Source organism: Carcharodon carcharias, chromosome 7 (genome assembly GCF_017639515.1).
Source record: "Carcharodon carcharias isolate sCarCar2 chromosome 7, sCarCar2.pri, whole genome shotgun sequence".
Taxonomy (NCBI): Eukaryota; Metazoa; Chordata; class Chondrichthyes; order Lamniformes; family Lamnidae; genus Carcharodon; species Carcharodon carcharias.
Genome location: NC_054473.1, coordinates 172,416,844 through 172,443,160, shown reverse-complemented (window position 1 = coordinate 172,443,160; position 26,317 = coordinate 172,416,844). Strand labels below are relative to the sequence as shown.

Below are 26,317 nucleotides of genomic sequence, written 5' to 3'. Positions count from 1 at the left end.
GGGAAGTGAAATGCAGAAGTATTGACAACTTGACAATGTGTATTGGTACATTTTAATCTTTGTATAAGTACACCTCATGTTATGTTCAAGCGGGAAAATCCCACATAAAATTATTTCAGCAGTACTTACACACATAGTCCAAGAATTGCTACCTGTTTGCTTGTGTTGGCCGTAAATTAAAATTAAACGGCGGTGATAATGCCAAAGAAAATAAACAGAAATAGAGCTTCTGGTGTAGTGCTGACGGCAGAAAAATATATATTTTAATTAGAAAGGAAAGAATTACTACCTTAGAAGAAAAAATACTTGGTAGAAGTTTTGGCTAGGATCATGCTAACATAAACTTTGGCGCAAGTGCTAATTTTTATCGATTGAATATTTCCTAGTTGACAACGCTGGGGTTAATCCCTGCCAGAGGTTGAGGTCAAATATAGGGTTCTAGGAAATGTCTGTCTGGTCATTGGTTGTCTTTAATGTATGTATTTGAAAGTAGCAGGCAATGAGTAATATGCATTGCATTTCATTGTTTCATGACCTGCAGAACCTTGTAAACTTTGGTCGAACTTTAGAAACAATGAAAAAAAATGAATATTTCCTACTTTAGCTCAACACCACTCTAGAGGTTTTGCATTGGAAAAATCACTTTGCTTTGTGTAATTAATTTTTGACATGCCAATTATGTGATAAATATACATAAATTTGTATGGATGTTAAATGCAAAGTCCAAGGGAAAAGCGTAAAAGAAGCAGAACAAAGCCTTGGCAGACAGTACAAAGACAGATTCAAACAGCCAAATATTGACCTTCCAACAGATGAAATGTAACATTACAGGAAAATCTTTTGTAACTGCCAGAATATTGGCTCCCGAACAATAGTGAGGCAGAGGACCTGGGCTGGCATTGCAATCAAGTATAAGTCAGCTCCCAGGCCATAGGTTTTACAACTGACAGTCAAAAGTGGTTCAATAGCATCTGGAGACATGAAGGTGAAAGGTTATTTTGCATAGCTGAAGGATAATAAAAGCACTAAAAGTTGATTCAGTGACTCTTTAAGATGAGGGCTATCAAAGGATGTATAAGAAAATAATTTAGTTGAGGAATTGATAATGCAAACAAGGCTGAGGTATTTATCATGCACTATCAGTCAAACAATTAGGATTTATATTGAGAATTCAAGTATGCTGCTCAACATGGAATGTAACCCCAGCTAAGGTATGAAACAGCAAAATGAATCACCTCTCCCGTGAGGTAATTCTGGGGTACTGAAATGAATGCCCATTTCCCCATTGCCCAGTTTGGGATGCAGTCAGCTCCTGTGTTGGCCAGTCAGAGAGTGATGAATCAACCTAGGAAAGTAATGTATCCTCAAACAAGGAAGATGGCGTTGATAAGACAAAAGTATGTGCCAGAACATAATGTGCTCCTTCACGATACACCCAAGACACAGCCCCAGGGAAAAGGACCTGTGATGTGAATCAGAGAAGACCAATTTAATTTCACAACAAGGTTCTAAATCTCCAACAAAGTAGTGAGAATCAAATTGTTAGACAGGGACTGACAAGTGACAACTACCCGAAGAAGTGAAATATCAACCTTTTTTTTATCTTTCAGACTCTGAATGAACTGTGCATTTTCAGTGTTTCCTTATTTTGGAGGGAACATGGATATAGTTCAGAACAACAAGATCTTTAGTCTGTTGCTCTTTTGGGGTTTGAATTTGCAAAATGCCACTTACATATTTTTCACTGCATTGCATTACTACCTACCTGCACGGTTTCACAAAGCAAGCAAAAAATTCACACTGGGATGTATGTGAGTTAGTAAGAGAGAGCCAGCACAGATTTGTCAAAGATAAATTGTGTCTGACTAACCTGATGGAGTTGTCTGATGAAGTAACAGAGAGAGTTGATGATATAGTGCAGTAGATGTATAAGTGGACATCAAAAAACATCTGATAAGTCAATCTCATAACAGATTGACTCAGAAATTAGAAGTACATTTAAAGGGATGGTGGTTACATAACTAAAAAGATGTAGGGAAGAGCTTTCTGCCTGCTGGGCGGGAACAGGCTCAGAGCCGATTGCCATTTGCCATCGGCTGTGCACCGCCATTTTATGTGGGCGGGCCAATTAAGGCCCGCCCAGCGTGACACATGGCTGGTAGTGCTCAGTGCGGGTAGGGAGAGGAAGGGGACTCGGGGTCTGCGCTCTTTCGCACACGTGCATGAAAGAACGCAAAAATCTCTCTGAGGCACAGAGCTGCCTCAGGGAGATTAAGTTCACACTGAAATTTTGGAATAAAGAAAGATAAAAATTATTTAGACATGGTCCCCTCATGTAATAGTGTCACATCAGCCGGGACATGTTTGTGAATTGTGAAAATTTAAAAAATTTATTTAATGAAAACCTTCGGGAAACCTCATCCCACTGGGGCTGAGGTTTCCTGAAAAACACAAAGGTTGCTTGGGCTCTTTGCCTGTCTGCCAAACAGAAGGTCGGATGGGCAGCCCTGTTAATTATCTAAATTAGTTTCCTAATGGCCTTAACAGGCCTTTGACAGTTTGGCGGGCGTGCAGCCGCCTCTGGTGCGTGCCCGCCGAACAAAAGATCTAAGTGACACGTGGTGGCATCGGGACACACGCCCGACATCACTGTGCATCATTTTACGCGTTGGTGTGCTGAGCCCGCCCCCACACACACACACTGACGTCAAAATTCTGGCCAGAGAATGGTGGTGAATGGATTTTTTTTTTTGATTGGTGTGGGGCAGATGTTTACCACTGCTGGGTAGGGGAGGCATGTAAAATTCCTCAGCTGGCCTTCCTGCCACCTCCCCATCCCCCCTTGACCTGTCCGTAATTTTAGGGCTGGGCAGGGCAGGCGAGGCCCAGCGTGGTCCGTCCAACCTCGCCCCAATTGAGGCCCTTAAGTGGCTAACTAATTGTCACCTAAGAGCTGCTTTCCATCCGTGGTCAATTTTGAGGCTGACAGGAGGAATTCAGGGGTGGGGGAAGCCCAGCAGGTCTCCCCACTCAGATCTCAGGCAAGAAGTGGGTGCCTCTCTCAAGGACCCCCTTTCCATATTGGGCACCAACTCCCCACCACCAAGGCATGCCCCCTGTAGGTGCTGTCTCACACCCCCCGCGCACCCCCCCCCCCCCCACAAACCCTGGCCTCTCCTTCAAGACTCCGGCCCTCCTCTTGGGGACGGATGTGGTCCCAATCCTGACCACTGTTGCTGCTGGAGCTACGGAGCCGCTGGCCAGGCGGAAATCCCGTCTCCAGCCAATTAAGGTTCCTTGGTGCATTAAATGGCTGTGGAGCTGTTGTGATTGGTGGTGGACGTGTGGGAAACCCTGCCATCTGAAAAATCCCACCCAGCGTGCAGTGTCGTTCACCCAGAGGTCAGCTTCAGGACCATTGAGTTTCTTGTTATTTATAAATTACTGCGACGTGGGTATAACAAGTACAAAGTTTGTGGGTGATACAGAACTTGGCAATGCAGTAAATAGTGAGCATGATAGGAGTAGATTTCAGGAGGTCGTTGGCAAATTGGTGAAATGGATTGACACATGACAGGTGCAATTTCAGATATGTGTGAAGCAATGCACTTTGAGAGAAACAATGTGGAGAGGCAGTATAATCTATATGGTACTATTATGAGGGGGGTGGTGTGCATGAACAGATGACACTCCTGGTGCTTATTCACAGATCTTTGAAGGTAGACAGGTAAATTAATGAGGTGGCTAAGAAAGCATATTGGACAGAATTTTCTGCCTGTTGGGCGGGAGGGCCTGACCCAATTTCCAGTGGGCGGGGAGCCGATCCCCACCAGAGAAGCGGGCCCTGCCCCCATTTTATGGGGGCAGGCCAATTAAGGCCTGACACCCAGAGGGAAGCGCTATGCGCTTCCTGTGCGGGCGGGGGAGGGGGGTATTCCCCAAAAGCGAGAGTGCGCTCTTTCGCACATGTGCACGAAAGAGTGCATATCTCCCTGAGGCTAAGTGCAGCCTCAGGGAGATCGCTTACTCTCTGAAAAATGTTAAAAATATCAAAAAAATTCCATAACATGTCCCCCTCATGTGACAATGACACATGAGGTGGGACATGTTCATAATATACATACTAACTTTATTAAAATGTTTAAATCCCTACATGAAACCTCATGCCGCAGGTGGATGAGGTTTCATGTTTTTTCTATTCCCCTCCGGGGCTCCTGGTCTGCCCACCAGCCTTAAGGTTGGACGGGCAGGTCCTTTAATTGTTTTAATGATGCTGTCAATGGCCTCAATTGGCCATTGACAGGTCGGCAGGCCTGCAGCTGATTTGGCTGTGCCCCCGCCTTCCTGAAAATTTAAATGGGGCGGGATGATGTTGGGGGTTCCCCCTAACATCATCCCACGTTATTTCACGTGTCGACAAGCGGGCTCCGCCCCCTGCTCGCAGAGGGCAAAATTCTGCCCATTGGCTTTATAGATAGGGGCATTTAATACAAAAACAAGGAAGTCAAGCTGAACCCTGCCAAATCACTGCTTTGGTTATAACTGGAGTATCGTAAACAAATCATTTTAGGAATGATATCAAAATTCTGGAGAGGGTACAGGGGAGGATTACCAGGATGATACCTGGGGCGAGGGACTTGAGTTATTTGGAGAGATTGTAAAAGTTGGAGTTATTCTCTTTAAAGTAGAGAAAGCTGAGGGGAGAAATAGAACATTCAAAATTATAAAGGGTTTTGAAGGAGCAAGAGGGGTGATACTATTTCCCCTGGCAAGTGGGTCGGGAACTAGAGGTCATAGATTTAAAATTATAGGCAAAAGAAAAGAGCTGATGCAGACACCAGAGGCTGAATGTGCTGTAAGATTCTGTTAATTCTAATTCAGTAACTTTGATGAATATGGCACCACAGTTTATCTGGCCCAAATTAGTTACTGACTTGTTTTTGTGACAAACAATAAATGGGACAGGATTGTGGAATTTGATCCCCAAAACACTGGTCAAAAGAAATCCTGGAATTCTTTGTAAAAATAAGGGAAGTTCAATTACTTAGTCAGTTTAATCCAGCAGTCCTGGCAAGTTGCCTCTATCCCAATGAATGGAGGATGGATAGAACACTACATTTATATGGCTGTATTTACAGGAATTATAACTCTTTCCCTCCACTTCTAGTTTGCTGAAATCGACACTGTTAAGTTTCATCAAATTCGGTCGCTGCAACAAATAAAGATTTAGCTTATGAGCTGCTCAAATGGAAAGTTCATAGATGAATTTAAAGTAGTATTACTGTACTGTTTACACTTCTACCTGTCAATCAAGATCTAATTGCACTACTGGCCAAGCATCAGAACAAACATCATTTTGTAAACTGGATACAGATCGACATTTTCTGTATCAAAGGAGAAAAAGTTTCAGTGCAGACGATCTTCAAATTTCTTTCCTCCCCCCACCTGCATCCTGCTGCCCCCTTCCAATATTAAAATATATATTCAGATAGAACAAGCCCAATTATTTTCATAATTCCTGCAGTGTTTTTGGTACAACATATACCTTGTGGCCATGCTTGTTAAATAAATAATAGAAAGAGTGATGATAGTCTGGTAAGCTCAAGAAACTTTGGACCATAAATTCAATATTGTTGGGCTCATTTTATGGGTATAAAATGGGCACTACGATGGCAGATTTAGCAGAGCAATGACCTGTGCACAATTGTCTGTGGGTTTGGTGTACCACTAATTTGGTCAGGGCCATTAATAGGCAGTCCAACCCAGGCCACATTTCAACATGGAAATGAGGGTCTTGTGTCGATTTCTGGAAAATCCGTTTAAACCAGCCAGATTTTTTTTTAAAATCTGACCTTAACATGTAGCCAGGAGGAGCATTTTTCTTGTGGACTGTTGCCAGGTCGCACTCGACCTCCCTCCACCACCCTGCCCCTCCCCGTTTGCCTTTACCTCTGAAGTTACCTGCAGGGTAACAGTAAAGTGTGAGCTGGGCAGAATTAGATCAGCAAGCTGCATCAATTAGTATCTGCAGTTCACTGGATTTCTTCCAATTAGGCCCAAGGATGAGTTCATAATGGTTTTCAGGACCTCCTTCTTCTGCTTTATGACCATTTTGCGGTCATTATTGGGACCTAACAAACTTAACTGTAAGGTTATTTTTACATTCAAAGCTAGTTTTGCTAAAGGTTTCTACATTAATGATGGATATTTAAACCCTTATGCTTCAGGAAACCATGGACATTTTTTTTTGCAAAAGCATACGCTTATAAACAAATGTGAAAGCAGCATAATTTTCAAAGAAACAGTTTTACACTGTCAAGTGGTTTATGTTATTATGCTTTGTCATTAGCTGCTGTCCCACTCATCTGCAAACCAGGAAATGATGGGTTCAAGCCCTTCTGAGAATTGAATGACACTCCAGAGCATTACAGAGGAAGAGTGGCATTGCAGGAGATTCCACCCTTGGGATGAGATATTAAACTAAGCCACTGTCTGCCTTCCCAGTGGTTTAAATATACATAATTTTTGTCTTATATTCCCCCTCAACCAACATCACCAAAATCATCTGACCATGGAAGTTTTTGCAGTTTGTGGAATTTTGCCATGTACAAAATGTCTACCACATTTGCATACATAATAAAATCCAAAAGTAACAGTGCATTTGAAATATATTGACACGTTTCTGATCAACATGAAAAGATGCTGTAACAATTCAAACCTTTCCGTTTGATTTGGAATGAATAAATCCCATGTTAAAGTATTCGTAACGGTTGAGGTCCAAAAAATGACATTTCTATAATTGCGTTTTCTCTGATGATGAAATCAATAATACAAATTGCACTTCTGCGGAGGTTTCATATTTGAAAGGCTTTTTTTTCTGTATCTCAATTAAGTATCCTGAACAATTCTCACAGATACTTTCATTATATTCTATTCATTTTATTAGACTCAACTTTTAAAGTAATTTTTATCTTTTTAACAAATATTTTGTTTTTTTTAAAAAATCTATTTGAAGCTTTGCAATGTTAACAAACAAGAAAATGGCTGGTGAGGAGATTGTTTGTGGATAGTGGGGAAAGTGGGAGGAATCCAACTACTGGCATATTTTGCAGTCATAATATGAAACAACAGGAACCAATTGCTTTGGTTGGGCTCTCTTCTATGTTCTGTGCGCTAAGATGATAATCTTCCATTAATATGGTCCCCTCATGAATCTTCCTAACCTTTAATTAACAAACTCACTCTCTGCACAATGTTTAAGGACAGCCAAGTGGCACAGAGCTAATAGTTATCATGGAGGTGAAGCCGAAAGGGAGTTTGGGATGGGGTCAGTCAGGTGCAATCAGGAATTTAAGTGGAGAACAGCACAACAACAAAGACATTAATTATGGGAAGATTTAAAGTGTTGCTGTGCAGAGGAAGGAGAAAAGTGCCAAGAGGAGAGCTTCAAGAACAGTTGTATAACGCAACACATTTAAACACAGAATTGGCAGCACATTTGATCTTTGACTCAAAAATAAATAATTAACTGACAAATTAACATTCGCACAATATCTATTCAGCCATTGTAACCAATAGCCAAATTCCAGGCTGTTGTTCATAATGGTCAAAAGAAGATGGGCAAAATAATGCTTCTCAGTGCTGGTCATTAACATTAGTGCAACTTACTTTATTCACAACTCACACGAACAGCTTTTACAAAATAGTGCCAAACAGTAAACTAAACTGTATCTTTGACAAAAAGGGTGCAAAACTGAGCTCTGTTCAGTCTTTATTAACTATCCCCCCCAATTAACTATCTACATGAATTATGATGAAAGCTATACTCCTGAAACATTGTTACAGGTTATTTTTCTTCACAGGTGCAACTGACCCGCTGTGAATTTTCAGCATGTTCTGTTTTTATTTCAGATCTCCAGTATTTCCTGGTCCCCTTTACCTGAGTCTGATTGTACTGCACTGGTGTCTGTTCCCATAATTCGCGCTGGGTTGAGCACTGTGGAAGGAGATTTCCCATTCCTCTCTGCACAATGCCAGGAAATCCCATAAGCCAGTGTTTGGCTTAATTTACTTCACCAGGAAAAAAGCTTCCATTACAGTTCAAACAGGCAGAGGGCTGTCAAATCTATGAAGGTCAAAATGGTAACTGAGGTTGCCAAATGTAGATCAAAATTTCCTTCAGTATGCATTGGCAATACAGTAGTTATGTATCACTACATGACTCAATGATTTTAGTATCCATTTGGCTTTCAAATGCCTTTTGGCTGCCTGACTGAGATGAACTTTATATGTCATCCAACACTTTTTCACCGCTTTGAAGCCTTTGCAAAACCTGATTCACAGACCATTAAACTCACTAACTGCTCTCTTGTGATAGTAGTTAGCATACACAACTTTGACATTTACCTGTTGTCCTTCCTCTCCTCTTACTTTTGTGCAGATCGACAAAGAAGGTTGCTTATCTGTTATCATTTTCCAGTTCAGACAAAAGATCTGCACCAAAGATGTCAATCTTTTTCTTCATGGATGCTGTGCAATTCCAGTGTCAGGCAGTGTCCAAAAATAAAGTAGAAATGTGCAACGAGTCTGAAAGCTTTATGAGTGCTTTTTTAGCTCAGTTTTTAATGAAAGTGCGTATGTATGCACCTCCCTGGACGGAAAAAAAACAGTAAATCTTGGAAATGAAGGGTACCAGTAAAACTTGTCTAAACTGGTACCTTAAATTGTATACCTTAAATTGGAACTTCTGGTGCCAGTAGTACTGATTTTTACAGGGATTTGAAAATTTTGAACTGGTTTTCCCTTCTAAAAAAGGTGATACAATAAACAGCTAACCTCAAATTCTGAACTTTTCCAAAAGTAACTCCACATGGTGTATTAAATTTCTAGCTATATTCTGCCGGACCAGTTTAACAATAAAATTCATGACAATAATTTTAGACTGTACAGAACATTTCACAACCCACTCTGTAAATTGAAAGATAATTACAGGTGTGGAAGATAAATAGCTGGTCATTTAGAAAATAGTACTTGAACAAAATCCACAAGAATATTTTTACAGGACTACCCCAGCAAATCAAAGCCATCCTTTAAAATGACTTAACAATGGTACAGAGAGCACAAGATAATCTTGTTTACTGAAAATCACATGAAAAAATTTATTTGAAACTTGCGTAAAATCAAATTACAAAAATGTGTTAAATCATAACTACCCTCTTGGAGGCAAAGGCAGACAATGAGGCACCATCAGATTGTAAAGGTCCTGCTTATTCATTTCAACTAAATTGGGTCGAAAATCCTATCTGTAGAAGTAAAACATTTTTGCCCTTTGTCCATCCATCAGTTTCCAGAAATTTGATTTGTTCATCTAAGCCACATGACTGGTACACTTCCCTGTGTTAGTGAATGCATGGTCATTGGAGACTATTCACAACATGTCAGTTGCCAGTTTGTTCTATCCCTTGGGCGTGTGCTGTGGGGGCTGTTATCGAGGTCAGACTGCCACTGGACCCTCCCTGCTTGGTATCTGGTCCTGTTCCATTTTTCTGATCCTGAAGGCTTTAGTCCGGCTTGGCCTCCTACTGGAATCCAGTGCCAGATCTCCTCACTCCAGCACATTCAAGTTATACATTAATTGTGGTTTTATTTGATTTTAATATGTTAAAATAAAGAGATCAGTGAAAATATTTTCTTCCGCTATCTTTTCTCTTAGCCATTAGGAAGATAAAAGAATATGGTAGAAGAGTGACTGCTTTAAGTTGAGAAGGAAAGATGTCCCATGACATCCACCCAGCTTGCAACTTACTATGTGGATTGTTATCGCTATGTGATTATTAGTGCTTCTCTTTATTTCCTTTCAGAGCTAAGTTCAAAGTGTTGTTATCCACAATGGTGCTTTTTTTCTTTATAACTCCCTGCTCCCACTCCACCACTTCGAGTCAGCTTTCTTGCTTTGATGCAGTCCTAGCCGCAATCACTCCATTGTCTCCCATCTTGGAGATCCCAGCTCTAGTTCTTGTTTCTGCTTCCCTAGGTTCTAAACTTGTTTCAGGTTTCCAACCTTTGCGCACATTTTGAGCTGAATTTTGCCCTTGCCGGGTGGGTGGGTCCCACCGATTCGGCGGTGGGTGGGCAGCCGATCCCCGCCACCGAAACGAGCCGCACCGCAATTTTGCACGGGCGGGTCCAGGGTTCCGACTCCCATGTTCATCGGGAAAATTAAATTGGCGGCGGGCGTGTTCAGACCGCTAGTTCCAGTGGGGAACCGGCAGTCTGTATAAAGAGCAGCCAGGCAGCCTCCTTTAGGCTGTTCACCATGGCCAGGCACCAAGCAGCACAAGAGGTGAGGGCAGAGGAGGAGGAGGGGGGGGTGGCAGGCTGCAGGGTAGGCCAGCCGGAGGCCACTGTGCCCCTCGGTTCTCCGATGCCTGCCTTGCTGTCCTCCTCAAAGAGGTGTCCAACCATCTCGGGATGTCTTGTTTCCCGAGGATGGGAGGAGGAGGGCCGCCCACGTGACCAGGCAGGTGTGGCAGGTGATGGGGGAGGCTGTAAGCTCTCATGATGCTTTGCGGCGCACCAGAACGCAGTGCCGCTAGCGCTTCAATGATTTGTTGCGCTCTGGAAGGGTGAGTACCATGTCGGCCTTGGCCATTTCACCCAGCAGGTAGTCTTAGCCTTTGAGGTCCTGCCGCACCCCCCACGTCTTAGTGTCATTACTGCATAGGCATTTGGCACACGCTGGGTGGGCAAACAGATAGTGACCATGCTTACATCAGCCTTAGTGGTTGATGAGAAGATGGGTTCTTCCTGCAGCATATGTTGGTGTTTGTTGCATTTGAGTAGTCTGGCGGGCAACCTGCATGGGAGGCAGCTAGACACATACTCAGAAGGCCAACACATGTCTTATTGATGGTGGTGAGATGGTGGAAGGGGAGCCTAAGGTGTCGTGGTCAAGAGCCATCTGCTGGCCTTGGCGCTGCACCTAGTTGCTCCTCCTTGCCATGGGCGCTAAGACCCGTGTGTTATTCCAAGTGATGGACGCTGAATGTGTCTAAGGTGTCTGTTGGGGGAGGGGGCTGGGACCAGCTGTACTATCTTCTGGGGACTGATCATCAGTAGTGTGGACAGGAACCGCTGGAGGCCTCAGATGGGCCACTGTGGTTGGGGTGCGGCGTGTGCGTGCAGAGTACATGAGCGATCAGCCCCAATAAATCCTCTTCTCTGTTCTGCAGGCGAAAACTGAGAGCAATATGCGGGAACGGCAGTGGACTGGTGGTGGGCACACCATGCTCCAGCGCCTCACGACCTTTGAGGAGCAGGCCATGGAGCTGGGGAGAAGGCAGGCGGCCAGGTCAGCAGGTGTCGGTGAGGCTGGGGTGCAGCGGCCAGGTATTTGAGGGTCACAGTCCCATCCAATCTGTCTCCCCACCATCCAAAGCACTGATGGTTGCTGCAATCATTAATGCAGCAACACTGCTCATTCAGACTGATACAGTCAGACGTGAGGGTCATACACAAGGTCCCTTAGCCCCTTGAGGATGCGCATCTCTAGCACCTTCCAAAGTTGCCTTATCCCATTTGTGACCACTATCCCCATGGTCTAACATGCCATGGCATCGCTGCTGCACATCCAAAGACTTATTGCATCTTAGGGGGGGTTTGTACCTCCACCACCCTTTCAGCCAGTGCATCCCACATTACTCTGTCCAAAAGGTCCTCAGCACCTCACCTGTCAACCTCATGGCACTCAACTTATATAAATGCCACCACGTTAGTCATCCCTGCGCCAAGGGGAAATGTTGCCTTCTGTTCAGCCGGTCTATGCCCCTCATTACGGTATGAAGGTCAATAATGTGACCTGTCAATCTCCTGTGCTCCACGGCAAATGTCGCAAGTGTTTGCAATGTTTCCTCATCACTCCAACTCTCCAGGCCAGCATGCATCCAGGTCAGGAACCTCTGCACTCGCCCCACTCCAATGCCATCCCTCCCATGAAGTGCAGGTCACAACTGAACACAGAAGTGTAGCTGTGGCCTCAACAGCCTTTTCTGCACTTGCAACATGACCTCCCTTTTCCTACATTCTGTTCCTCGGCTAATAAAGGCAAGTCTGGCTTTGACCTTGTTAAACGCCTTATGTTCCTGTTCTGCTACCTTAATGGGTCTGTCCAGCAAGGTCCCTGTAATCGTTGCGACTTCCCACGGTCCTACCATTACTCGTGTATTCCCGTACCTTGCTTGTCTTGCCTAAGTGCTTAACCGAACACTTATCCACATAACATTCCATGTGGCATTCCTTAGGCTGTCTGCATGCACGTGTAATGTTTGGGCCTCCTCTTGACTATTTACCAACCCATCAATGTTTGTCTCCTTGGGTTCTTGAAGGGTGAGCGACCTATGAGGTGGGGGGGGAAAGGGATGAATGGTGTTACTGACTGAACACTAACTGATGCACTGTCTTTGTTGTTAATTTCAGCATCACCACCGCATGGCAGCCAGGAACATGTCCAGAGCCCCCCCTCCACACCTGGGGACCAAGATTTGCAACTTGCGTCACATCATTTCAGCGAGCCAGGCACCAGCGCAGCGACAAACACTTCGGTGGGGATTATGACATTGGCAAGCGTCCCGGGGCTCAGTGGAGAGGGCACTTCACAATCGCTGGAGGAGATGGCACGGACAAAGAGTGCCAATGGCGCCAGCAGCCGGAGGACTGCAGGGGACCAGGCACATGCTGAGTCCGGCAGTGATGATGTGCCTCTGGAGATGTCAGCCATGCAGCAGCTGCAGGACAAGCGGCAGGGTGCGCGGGAGCATCTGGCAGGGTTGCATGAGGGCATGCTTCAGTTGGTCTCTGTGGTGGAGGAGTCCAGGCAGAGTGTCAGTGATGGCATGAACCTCAGGACAGAGCTTCAGGCTTCCTCCATTGAGAGATTGGCGACTCTCATGGAGAGGGGCTTCCAACAGATTATGAATCTTCTGATTGGGTTACGCTCTGAGCTGTAAGCCCTCACAGCGCTAATGGCCACAGGTGGCCATTCACAATGTGGGAGATGTTCTGGACACCAAGTGGTGACGCTCGGTGCCCATCCATCAGCGGTGAGCAGGGAGGTCCAATGTGACCCCACGTTGGCGCAGCAGCTGCCTGTTGTCGCTGCGAGCTCCTCTCAGGGCGCTCCAGATGAGGGCAGCAGCTCCCCCACCCCTCTGCCAGTGACTGCTGCATCCATTGAGGCTGTGACAACTGGGAGGGTGCCAGTTCTGGAACTGGCCATACCCTCCCAGGTGGGACAAGCACAGGCTCCATGGACCAGAGGACGGCTGCCAAGGTCATCAAGGCCAACAGGACAGCAGAGTCAGCAGGCTGGCTCACAAGCCACACTGAGCAGTGGGGCGGCACCAAGATGTAGCACCCACAAACATAAGCATGAGGCACGTTAGGCACTGCATGGGTTTGTCACTGTGATTTTGTGTTGGCCCTAGATTAGGGAAAGTATAATTATGTACGTCTGAGCGATGTTTGTGTTTTATTTTGGACGGAATAAAGTCCACTTTTCTGACCATGGCTGAGGGTGTTTCCTTTGTGCTGCATCTGTATGTCTCACAGACATCTCATGTGTGTTTGAGTGGACATTGATGTTTCTGTAATAAGCCCTTAGTTGCAGCTGAGGTGGAAGATGTAGCACCTAAGTGCCACGTGTGGAAGTGCCAGGCAATGCTGGTCCTGCTGATCCACGTGTGTGGAGGTAGCTGAATGTTCTTTGGATTAAAGTGTCCCGGATGTCTCTGCCTCCTTGGTGAGTTGGCGTACTGCCCCTCATCATCGCCCTGTGCTTCCTCATCCTCTGAGCCACTGCTGGATTCATCATGTGTAGCCTCATCCACTGCATCAAGGTCTTCATCGTCAACTGCATCCCCCCTTTCCAGTGCAAGATTGTGGTGAGCGCAGCATGCTACCACTATCACAGAGACGTGATCTGGGGGGTACTGGAGTGCACCCCCTGAGCGGTCCAGGCATCTGAAGCGCATCTTGAGATGACTGATGGCTCTCTCCACCATAGCCCTTGTGGTGCCCTGGCTCCTATTGTACCACTGCTCAGCTTCTGTTCTTGGATGGCAGAGGCATCACGAGCCACCTTCTGAGGGGAAAGCCCTTGTCATCCAGCAGCCATCCATCCAGCCGAGCTGGAGCACTGAAGAGCCCCAGCACCTGGGAGTGTCTGAGGATGTAGGCATCATGGGAGCTGCCTAGGTACCTTGTAGAGACTTGTAGAATCTGCATCCTGTGATCACACACTATCTGCATGTTCATGGAGTGGAAGCTCTTCCTGTTGACGAAGGCACCAGGCTCACCTGCTGGCGCCTTGATAGCCACATGTGTACAGTCTATAGCACCCTGGACACGGGGGAAGCCAGCAATGGCCGCAAAGCCTCTGGCTCACTGTGTCTGGCTTGCCTGGTCGTAGCGGAAGTGGATGAAGGTCAATGCCCGTCTGAACAGAGCATCTGTAATCTGCTTGACACAAGTGTGGACAGCTGATTGGGAGACACCACAAAGATCACCCACCGAGCCCTGGAAGGAGCCAGAGGCATAGAAGTGGAGGGCAACTGTGACGTTCCGAGTCGATGGCATGGGGTGTCCACCCTCACAGTTAGGGGAGATCTCAGGGCCAATCATCTGACAGCTAGAGTTGACTGTCCCCCTTGACAGTCGAAGCCTCCATCGGCACTGCACCTCAGACATATTGAGGTAGCTGCTTCGCTGCCTGTATACCCTGGCAGCAGGATAGTGGCGTACTTTGCGGCCCCTTCCACCTTGGACTACCTCTTAGCCCTGCACCCCTTGTGCCTGCGCCTGGCATCCCAAAGGTTGCTCCCCCGGAGGCTGATTGTGCACTCCTGGCCTCCTCCTTATTCTATCCCTCCCTTCCTCCTCAGAGGAGCTGCCTCCAGTGGAGATGTCAGAACCCATACCCCCAGGCTAAATGGAGGCCTCCGGAAAGCTGCAGGCCCGATAAAGATTATTGTCTGCAGACTGGTGAGCTGAAGCTTCAAAGTTCAGAGAAAGCTATTGGAAATCGATCTGAACTGCTAACAATCACACAGGCAAGGTTAAAACACTTTCTGCAATAAATACTTCAGAAAAAACATGAACCCTTCTGAACCCACATATCCCGCCTGTGGATGAGGTTTGTTAAAAAATCAATTACCCGCCTGCTCGTTGGGCCTATGCGCCAAGGTGAATATAGCACGAGCGCCTCAAAATCGGCTTCAATTGCCGAGTTAAGGGCCTTAACAAAGCCTTTAAGAAATGGCAGGCATGTGTTGCACTTCATAGTGCGCCCGCCCAGCTAAATATCGCGATGGCGCACGCTGATATTGGGACACTGACCTTTTAAGCTCCGCCACCCGCATGTCATACATAAAATTCTGCCCTTTATTTTAAAGCTAGACAACTAGTGTGAGGATCAGATTAGTCCCAACCCCACGGGCTTTGGTCCCCATTCTGGCTGATATAGAATCAGGGCCTGCTTCCTCACGTGAGTAGTAAAAATCATGGCATTTTGCTCCGGTTTGGTGAATAATGGCCAAGGACTTGCCTTCGGGCAGAGAACGGAAGAAGATTAACCCAAAGTACAGGATTCAGGCAAATATAGCTTCGGATTCTTCAGTTTCATAATTTCATGGATGCATTTTCAGCATAACCATTAGGATAAGCTTCAATAAAGCATAGGAAACATCATTCTAGTTTGTTCAACATTTTAATGGTTCTTATCTGTTATGGTCACATAGAAGTTGGACATGCACAGAATCTAATCAAACAATATTGACGAGGAGGTGAAAAATTTGGGATGGCCAGAATATTTAGGTAAGCGAGCGGGGGTGGGGGGTGGGGAGGCCATTCCTGATGGGTAAAATTACGCAGGATGAGGTCGGGCCAGAACTCCCGGCATCACCCCGTGTCATTTTAATTTTCAGGTCGGCGGGGGCTCAGCCGGATCAGCCAATTGAGGCCATTGTAAATATAATTAAGCTCATTAATGGACCTGCCTGTCCAAACTTTGGGTTGGTGGGCAGGCTGGGAGCCCTGGCGGGCTTCAGAACAAGCGTGAAACCTCGCCCATGGGCGGGATGAGGGTTCTTAAAAATTTAATAAACGTTTGATTAAAAGCGATGGACATGTCCCACCTCATGTGACAGTGTCACGAGGGGGACGTCAGGGAAAGTTTATTTTTGCCCCTTCACCGTTTTTAAATTAGACGCCGATCTCCCTGAGGAAGCACTTAGCCCCAGGGAGATGAGAGCGCTCTTTCGTCCGAAAAAGCGCACTCTCAGCTTTGGGACTCCCCCACCGCACCCCCCCCCCGCCTCGCACATGGAGTGCATAGCGCTTCTTGGTGGACATCACACTGGGATGGGCTTAACTGGCCCACCCACCTAAAATGGTGGCCCGCCCGCAAGCTCCCACTCCTGCACTCCCCCCTGCCCCCCCCCCCACCCCCCCACCCGCAATGGGGGTAAAATTCTTCCCATGAGAAAATTTGCTCAGTCCATTCTTATTGAATGTATTTTAGAAATACCCTTGAAAGCAAGGTGAAAAATACAATGTAGGATTTTTAACTGGTTTCATTGTGGACCTAGCTCAGGAAAATAATGACAATTGCTCCCTGCAAAAGGAATTGGCAGCAGAAAGTGACAAGTTCATACATTAAATCAATGGAATAAGACTCACAAACCACTTCCATTGGCCCCACACTATTTAAACTGTACACTTACAGAACCACTGCATGCATACTCTGTATGCCTGTACCCAAAACTTGTCAAGACTCCAAGATAAATGAATCTTACAAGTGAAGTTACTGATAGAGCATCACATGACTTGCACTTGTACAAATGTTTGGATTTTAAAATGGATTTCTAAAGAAAGCAGGTTTAACTTAATGCTTTCCATGAAGGGTATAGTTAATATACTCAACACCAAAAAGCAACAAAGACAACTGGAACTGCCAAACTTGAGTAATAACACCAGTAAACCCTTTGGGGGCTAATTTCATTAGCACCTGAAAATTGGTATGGAGATCGTGACATGCAATTTGGCCATGTTCATTGAATGCAATGCAGAAAACTTGCTGACTTCATGCTGCCTGTTCACTGCAATTATTTCAGCCTCTAGCCAACACAAACCATGCTGTTGTTTGACTGAACGCATCAGTTGGGAGCCAATTTTGTGAGTGGCCAGCACCAATTAAAATTCGCCTGCACTGCTTAAAGCTAACCTGTGCCCCTTAAAGGGAGGTGCATTATGGCTAGAGGTACAATGTAGTCATAACCCTGCTCTAAGGTTGCAGTTGTGGCTGCAGCAGGTGGCAGATTAGAGTGAAGATATCCTGAGTGATGTGTAGATCTCTCACCTTGTTCCTGGTAGAGGTTCATGTGGAAAAATTATCCCTGAACACTCAGGGTGGATATGGTCTCCTGCTGGGAATCCTTCATTTCCCCCCCCCACCCCCCACCCCCCTCCTCCCTCTTCCTGCACATTGTCCTGCACTGTGTGGCCTCTGCTCAGTCTCCACGTCATGCTGTATTCCAGGGGAATGGTGACTAGGTTTGTGCAGAAGCCTTGAAGTCAGCAAAACCTTCAGCACCTGCCACGCCACTCCCTGTAAATTTGAAATTATAGAGGGTACCAAGCACTTGTACAACTGAAGCAACAACCAGAAGAAATCAACTCACGACAATGCAGTTGATGATATAGCACTGCTGGAGGGGTCCTTCCTGCTGCTGAACATGTGGTTAGCTGTGCAAGGTTAAGAAAGGGCAATAGCTGGAACATTGAGACTCAAACCTCGAACCGTGGACACCATGTTGGAGCTCTAAGGGCATTCATTGCAAACACAATACAGACCCAAACGATCCCAGTTTCTCAACCTTTATGTTTGGGGTACAGGGTAGTGAGCAATGCGATTGGAGGAACAGCAGCTTCAGAAACTTTGAGTGGATTGCCTGATCTTTCCTCACAGTTGTCACTAATACCCATTTTGCTTGAGTGTACGTGAGGTGCGGTGGCCTCCTCCTCCCATCTCTGAGGGCAAGGGTATCCCCCCTGGCAGCCAGCTCCACCAGGAGGAGACCGTGAGGCGCTCATCTGCAAAGAGTGGGGCCGAGCGCCCACCTGACCTGCCCCACCTGACCTGCACTTGAGCCCATAACTTGAATACTGAAAACGCAGAAGAGACGTTCTTCCATGGCAGCCTTCAAGGGGCTGCCTGTGCCGGTTTTAAACTGGCTGGCGGTTCCCAATTGGACCCGGCAGCTGACGGGCACCCACCCCTTTCCAACCTGTGCGGAGCCGCGTTACACACTGGGTGGTCCTTAGTTGCCCCCCCCCCCCTCCCCCTCCCCCTCCCCAAATTGTCAAATCACAGTCGTGGGCCAATCGCAGGCGGCGGTCCATTTCCTGGCCGATCCTGGGCCAGCCAATCGCACTCGCCGACCTGAAAACTCTGCCCTTTGTGTTTTGGTTTGAATTTTGTCTTCCAAACTGCAGTCTCACCTGGCACTTAAACTTGACTTTTCTCTTTCAGGTGCTGAAAGGCCTGCTACTCATTTTCTGTTGATATTCCAGGTTTTGAATATCCAGTAGTAAATTAGTAGATTTCAAACTTAATACTTCTTTTAGACATACGGTTCTAAATCCAGCAATAAATTATTGAAGTAACATAATAAGTTGCTTGTATCCAGGCAATGTAAAAATGTCCACAGTGTTTCCAAATGCATTGGTTCAAAATAGTAACCCATTCACTTTCACGCTAAAAAAATGATACTGATTGAAACTTTTAAGCTTTACTAACAATATTCTGCAAACGTCCTATTTTCAGACTGGATAGCCTGTTAGCAACTGCAAGTAAACTGACAGTTAAGTGACGGTGAGTCTGGGATTAGATCAGCGTCGGGAAAAATCAGAAAGCTGACTGACTGCCAAGCAATATCAATGGCAAAGAGACTTTGTAGGAAACACATAAAGGGGTAAGGTTTTTGAAACGGTCGGAGGAATCCTGAGAGGTGAATAAGAAGAGAGCTTGTTGCTGCTCAGCTCATCAAACAAAGTTCCAGGGTCACCCCAGGCAATCATTAAGCTGTTCTGCACTGAAGTACTGAATATGGCATTAGCTTGAATGTAAGAAAAAGGTAAGAAAAAACATTAGCATACTGAGCTTGTCCCTCTAGTATTTTAACTCATTCAGTTCAGTATCCAACTGCATTGTGAGCTCCATGAATATCTTGGACCCCACCAGCTTACCTGATTGATCATTCCAGACGTGGCTCACACTTTGAGTAAAGGTTCTTTTCTCTTTATATTTGACTTTTCACTCAACTTTAAGATTAAATTATATCCTCTTCTTCTAATGGAATGATTGACAAACTAATATTAGGTTCATCCTAAATATTTATGTAATTTAAAAACTTATAAGCCTCAATGACCTTAACCTTCTTTCTGAACTGTAAAATTTAAGCTTCTGTAATCTTAACTTCTAGCTTATCCCCGTTATATTTTGAATCATTCTCTAAACCTCTCCAATTCACAAATTTCACTTATTTAGTGACCAGAAACACATTATAGTACTCCAAAGAGGGTCTGAACAGTATGTTATAAAACCTTAGCATAACTTACAAAAACTCATATTCCACTGTGACAACCTATCCTAGCATTCTGTTTAAGTGCTTCTCCACATCGTATCGACACTAAAAGTGATGAATGTCACCCCAACGTCACTGTTAAAAACTCTCTGCTTATTTTTACTTTTTGATCGCCTGGGCATATGAAGTATGTGAAAACGCATCATTATTCTTCTGAGTCTACCAACAAAAAACACCGAGCAAAGCCCACAGGTAGAGTTCTGTTTGCCTGATGTGAAGCACATTCTCTCCATATAGGGGCACAGCGGTTAAAACCACCTAGCTTAGCAGCATGAAGTGTGGGAAGTTTCCTGTGGCTTTGTCGGTTGAAACCATTATGTTATTATTTCTCCTCATACGCAACACTTCATTTGTCAGCATTAAATTTCTTGTGCCCATTAAACAGAAGCGTGGAGGATTTCCATAGGGTTTCACACGATTTACTGCCGTGACTTTAGCAGAGACCCAGGGGAAACAGCGCCAATCTGGTTTTTAGCATTACGCCTTAAGCTCTACCATTTTAAAGCTATTTCTCTGAGGGCATCTGCCAAAGTTACAACAGTAGATCAGAAAAACCACTGTGGAAATTCCAGGCTTAAATATAGCTCACTGCACTTGAGTAAAAAAAGGTTTAATGGCAGGGTGATAATATCCTCTCGAATTCACAATGTCAAGAAGGGAATTTGTTACCTATATCAGGTTGGAGGTTTTGTGAAAGCTTTGAATCCTGCAGGTTAAGCTGTCCTTGAATTAACCATTTATGAATCTTATTGGATTTATTTTGTTGTAATAATATTAACATTGTCCCTGCAACCTGCATATTTCCTGAAAACGCCACCAGAATTAACAGACTGATCAATTATATTTTTCACGTCAGCACTGTTTGTTTTGCAGTTGCAGGTTTCAAAATGCAACAAGTACTTCTCTTTTTTAAAGAAATTCCTTGAAGACTTCAGAGATATTGAGTAACCTTGTCAGAATAGCAAACATCTCATTCCCTTCCTTGTAGCTTGCTTCCCTCTAGTGGTATAATATGGATAATACTAACCGTGGAGAAAAATGAATATGAAGTTTGATGTTTCAAAGGAAGAAAGGGACAGATTTTGTAGATTGTTGCACTTACTTTCACTAGGGGGAAGCGGTGGCATAGTGGTATTGTCACTAGACTAATAATTCAGAGACCCAGAGTAATGCTCTGGGGGCCTGGGTTTGAATCCCACCATGGAAGGTGGTGAAATTTGAATTCAATAAAAATAATCTAATGATGATCATGAAACCATTGTTGATTGCTGTAAAAACCCACCTGGTTCACTAATGTTCCTTTAGGGAAGGAAATCTGCCATTCTCACCTGGTCTGGCCAGAGCCACTTGACTCTGAAATGGCCTAGCAAGTCAGTTCTCAAGGGCAATAAGTGCTGGCCTAGCCAGTGACATCCCCATCCCATGGACAAATTTTTAAAAATTGTACTTAATGAATGAGGAATACTGATTTCAGAATCATGCACATTATTCTATTTCATTATGACCATGTACTTATTGTTACTATTTTTCTTTTAATTTAAGTATTCATAGTCAGTAGATGTACTGGCAACCAGACAGAATTTTAATTCAATTCGATTTTCTTTAAAGTTCTCATTCCCCCTTTGCTTCCTTTACAATAAAAATTGTAGAAATCTCCTTTTAACGCAGTTTGAATCTACACTGGATTTGGCTACATTGACAAAGGGATAGTAGGGACCTAAAAGATTCAAGGGGCAATTTTGCCCAGATATCTCAGATGCTAAACAGCCTCAATCTTCAATGCCATTTTAGCCTATGTTTACTGCAGGACATCACCTTGGTAAAGGACCTGAAATGCATGCTAGAAATAGTCAACTGGATGATAGTTAAGTGGCAGGTTGACACTCATTAAAGAGGCTGCATCATGTTTTAGTGGTTAGCACTTGGCCTAACCCCCTCTCCTAACTGGCAACTGTCTTCTTGTGATGTTAGGTTACTAGGTTTATTGAATTGGTAATATTCAATTACCAACCGAATTCAATTACCAACTGGGTAACTTGCTCAGGTGGGACACCATTACCACTATGTTCTAGCTTGGCAGGGCATACTATATACCTGCTTTAGAAGCTGCCCAATTTTCATCCCATTTGGTGAAAATATCCCCGTCTAATCCATTATTTCAATGCTTAAATGGAACTGCATCCCTTTTAGGCCATAATGTTCCAAGCCAAGCAGTTGTTTAGTAAAGGAACTACACAAGCCAGAAATTTTAAGTTCCAGGTCAGAATAAAATATAGCACTTTGAAGCATAGTAAGCAGAACTATTCATTCAGTCCTATGGATAACCAAGGGTCTCTGTGAAAATACAAATGGCTGAATATTCTTTGCTTATGGAGTACATTACCAAACCTAGAAGGTAACCTGACTCGGCCTCTTTCATTATGCAATGCATTTCAATTCAGGAGGTACAATTTTTCAGAATGTGGGTAAAGCTCTCAATATTACATTTGTTGCCCCTCCTTGGTTACCCCAGGGCATTAAGAGTCAAACTGTGAAGTGTAGACTGGAGTCACACATGTGTAAGGCCAGGCCATGTATAAGTGGCAGATTCCTTTTTCTAAAGAGCAGTTCCAACCATTTTTCTCTCAACCAGTGTCTAGGTATTTGCATTTTCATTCCATCGGTCATATCATAGTTGGTCCATACCATTTTAATAGGACTTATACATAATTAACAACTTAACATACGGCCTTACCTTGGACATTTCCTTATCGTATTCGCTCACTTTACACTTTTTTTCATAGTTATTGAACTTTTTCTGACCTCCGTCCACGACTAATGACAATGGACACCATGCACATGCTCAGTGTGATTTCTTGCCTGACATATTGGCATCAGGCCTATGCACTGTTACCCTGAATGAATGAGCAAGATACTCTTCCTTTCCAGGATTATATCACATCGCTCCTGAGATTGATTTCTGTAGAAAATGTGCTTTCTGAAAGGTCTGTAGCCCTCACCCTAGTCAGTTACAAGCCTTTTGGCCACTTAAAGCATGTGAAGTAAATCTTATTACAATAAAGTTCTGATGGACCATGTTTCTACTGTTAGCAGTAAAACTGCTGGAATCCATTAATTCTCCTGGCAAAATAAAACATAGGCATCATGGAATTAATGAAGTTAATAATCTGTAGGGAGAGAACTTTGAATACTAACATTATCAAGAACAAAAAGTAAATTGATGATTTTATGTTCACATATGTGTCAATCAAACTGTGAGCACAAGTTTGTGTTCACTTGATGCTTTCTATAAAGCTGAATAGGGAATACATACAAAGTCAGTTGCAATGTTTTATATGGTTTCTATATTATAGAGGCAATCATGTTATGTCAGACACCACATGCTGTGACAGAGTCCCACAGTATCCAGCAGATAACATCTGCATCACATCGGAATTGATCTTTGAATGCTCAGGCAAGACAACATTTCTAATTCCATTGACTGTTCATGAAATGCATGTGTGTTCTTTGACTCCCTTGCATTTTACACATCTCAATACAATCACTTTTAAAACACTTTAGATATGTGAAGTTTGATGCTGATATTTTTGGTAAGTGATTAGACTAGCAGTTGTTTGCTCGTTTCTTCAGTGGTTTGACTTCTTGATCTGTTGCCTCTCTGGCTCCTGGCAAGTTCAACTCTAATCATACTCCCACTTATACTTAGCCCAGCTAGGGAAGTTACAGCTTCTTCTGCAGTTACCTCATCCTTATAATCAAGAAAAGCCCTGTGCTGGGCACCCTGCCAATTCAGACGCAATGGAAGTGCATTGTGATCTCTCAAGATAATCTTCAACTCACTGACTCTCAGACTATGAGGTATGTTACCCATATAAACAGCAGTAACTCTGCTTGGAGCATTAAGCTGCATTTTACAGCCGGATTCCATTTGCTCTTCACTGGCTTCACTATTTCTGGTCACTTCAATTGGATTAGTTTTAATCTTGGCTGTGTTTCCGCCTTTCCCTGATGGCTTTCTTACGACCAACAGCCTCTGCAGTTCCTTTTTCTCCATAAGCCTTTCGTCCCTCAATGTAACGTCCTTTCCCGCTTTTCTTTCCCTGAACTGAAGGCTTTTAAGGATTGGAATTTTTTCCATCATCTCTGAATCCACCTGGGCAACAGGAAAGGGAAAACACAGAGTTGAAGGAGAGTCTAAGTGCGAGTGAGGTGGCAGTTGTTTGAGACACAATGGGAGTGATTTTTAATCAGTGCTCAAACCCGGCAAGAAGTGAGTGGTGTGGCCAAAAGACAGAGCCAGGAGGTCAGGGTTGGCCCTCATCAGCATAATTTGGACAAGCTGTCTGACCTAGTTCAATGAGTGCTAGCCAGAACCTCATCACACTGAGGTGGGGAAGAGAGGTCCAGCTGCTCGATAGAGAAGCACAGCAGTAAAAGAAGAGGGAGTCAGCCAGCAACAGCCTCTAGTACTTTTGTGGGACGACAAAACAAAAAAGGCACTCCTGCCCCTCCCGACCCAACAAAATGCCTTCCCCGCGCAGCACGCAAAGGAAAGCTGCAGACTGCTCCTGGAACCGTCTCCAGCAGTCTCTTTTGGGACCACTTATTAGGTTGCTCACTGCCTGGTAAAAATGAGCAAGACCCATTTGTACCTGAAACTTGTCAACCAGGTTCCACAATGTTGTAAGGCTCTGAGTTGTAGCCTTTCCACGCTTTCCGCCAAGAGCGTGCGGTGCTCCCATTTACGAGTTCAACTGAAAATTGTACCAAAAGGGCCAGGGGAGTCCACGGTGAAGTTAACCTCTTTTCCCACCCTTCGTAGCTGCTTTTCAGCGCTGGCCGCCTGTTTCCCAAGTGGATAAAGTGAATGGGGGAAGGGTTCACAAAACAATTGAAAATTGCCCCTTATGCCGCTTGTGTTTTTTCCTTTTTAAAGTTTCACAAGAGGAACCGTCAATGCAACTGCTTAAAACTATTTGTCCAGATAAGGCAAGTCAATTGGCTTGGTAGTGCTCATGACAATTGTTAACTTTCTAAGCTTGGCGAGAAACATGTATGGTTTTCTCATAACTCGGGGCCAGCATCAGACACTCCATGTTCATGGATAATATTGTACTATTATGCTGTGACATGTACACATTCCAACCTCAGAAAAAGTGCCAGTAAGATACTTCCATTTCTGACACTAGCCAGCTCAACACAGTGCCAATTAATGGGCAGCTTTATGCCATGGACACTTATCAATTAGGAGGTTGTGTGAGAATGCCCCAAATTATTTACTTTAGTTCACCTACGGACAAATATTTGGAGGTGAGGTGGGGGGAGGGGGTGGGGATCAGTGGGCATGTAAATTTGTGCTGCCGGCTGGTGTTCAGGTTTGCTGGTGCCATCGGTTCTGGGACTGGGGTCAGAAGAGCTACCTGCAAGTAAGCAGTGGGTAGCCAATTAAGGGAAATAAATGGCTACTAAAGGCAATTGTCAGAGGTCATCTGGAATTTTCCAGTCATCCTGTGGGTCTCCCACAGCCGGGGGGAACAGGGCATTTGCCTGGAGGCGATATCCTGGCAGTAGGCCAGGGAGCCAGCACTTCAGGTAGACTTGGAGACCCTCCCCATCTGCATGGTTACAGCTCCTGGAGTCACCCCATAGAGGGGTCCCCGCTCTACCACGGTAACCCCGGAGCTGTGGCCATTTTTGAATTCAAAATTTTAGAAGTGGCTGAGAGGGCACCTCATGATGGAATGGCAGGCCGCAACTCCTCCCATACTGGTGGGCCTCCTATTGGCCCTCAAGCTTTGAGAACCTAGGCGCCACCCATACTTGGACGGTAAACACATCTTCTGGCTGCCAATTGGCCAGTTCAGGGAAATATCACTGCCGGGTGACTGTTCTCCACTAGATCGGGACCCCCATTTAACCCCCCAACTTCAGGGTCCCTGACCAAAAACCCAAAATTCTGCACCCAATTTAGATTGCTTACTGACATCATAAGGAGGCTTTCGTTGCACCACATAGAATTAAAACTAAGTGTACAATGCAGATTGCAATGGTGCAATTCACATATTCACATGCAATGGTTTCCCCTATGATTTCCCAATCTTGGCTGTGCATACATGGGATACAGGGTGGGGGCCAGGCACTTTCCCATTGGACAGGGACCGGGAAATATGAATGGGAAGAGGGGGAATGAACATGAGAGTTTCTGTTCTCTCGATCACAGAGTGGTTAGATTGGAACAGGGGCATGTATATGGAGAATGGAATGTGTCTGAGGTAGGCCTAAAAGTGGGAGATGAGAGAAAAAAATATTTCGACAAAAGTAAAGAATTTTCCTTTTAAGCAACTCAGAAAAAAATAGGATTGTAAACCTTTGACCATATAATTCCTTGAGGTTTGGAGCGTTTGCAGTCTGTTTTGATCACTTGAGTAGGTGTAAGGATGTAATCTACAGTTAGATCGTGGTCGTCCATTAGCTCTTCTGGGATGTCAAGCAACTGGAAAAACATTATTAAAAAATATAAAAAATGATTAAAACTCTTGTAACTGTCTTCATTGTCTTTGCTCGAGAATTCACAATGTCAAATAGTCAGCAGGTTTTACTAGGTACTAAACATATTATCT

The 26,317-nt window shown here is 44.7% G+C and overlaps 1 protein-coding gene across 5 annotated transcripts in view; it reads right to left on the bottom strand.

Annotated features, from left to right (window-relative positions):
* Positions 1-22,910: 22,910 nt before the first annotated feature.
* The window catches only part of mthfsd (methenyltetrahydrofolate synthetase domain containing), a 53,694-nt gene continuing 50,287 nt past the window's right edge, over positions 22,911-26,317 (bottom strand). For all 5 annotated transcript variants that reach the window (XM_041192268.1, XM_041192271.1, XM_041192269.1 and 2 more), the window contains 2 exons: positions 26,065-26,190; positions 22,911-23,850 (listed from right to left, as the gene is read on the bottom strand). In XM_041192268.1, coding sequence (XP_041048202.1) covers positions 23,296-23,850; positions 26,065-26,190 — 681 coding nt within the window. In that variant the 3' untranslated portion in view covers positions 22,911-23,295. The remainder of the gene's footprint in view (positions 23,851-26,064; positions 26,191-26,317) is intronic.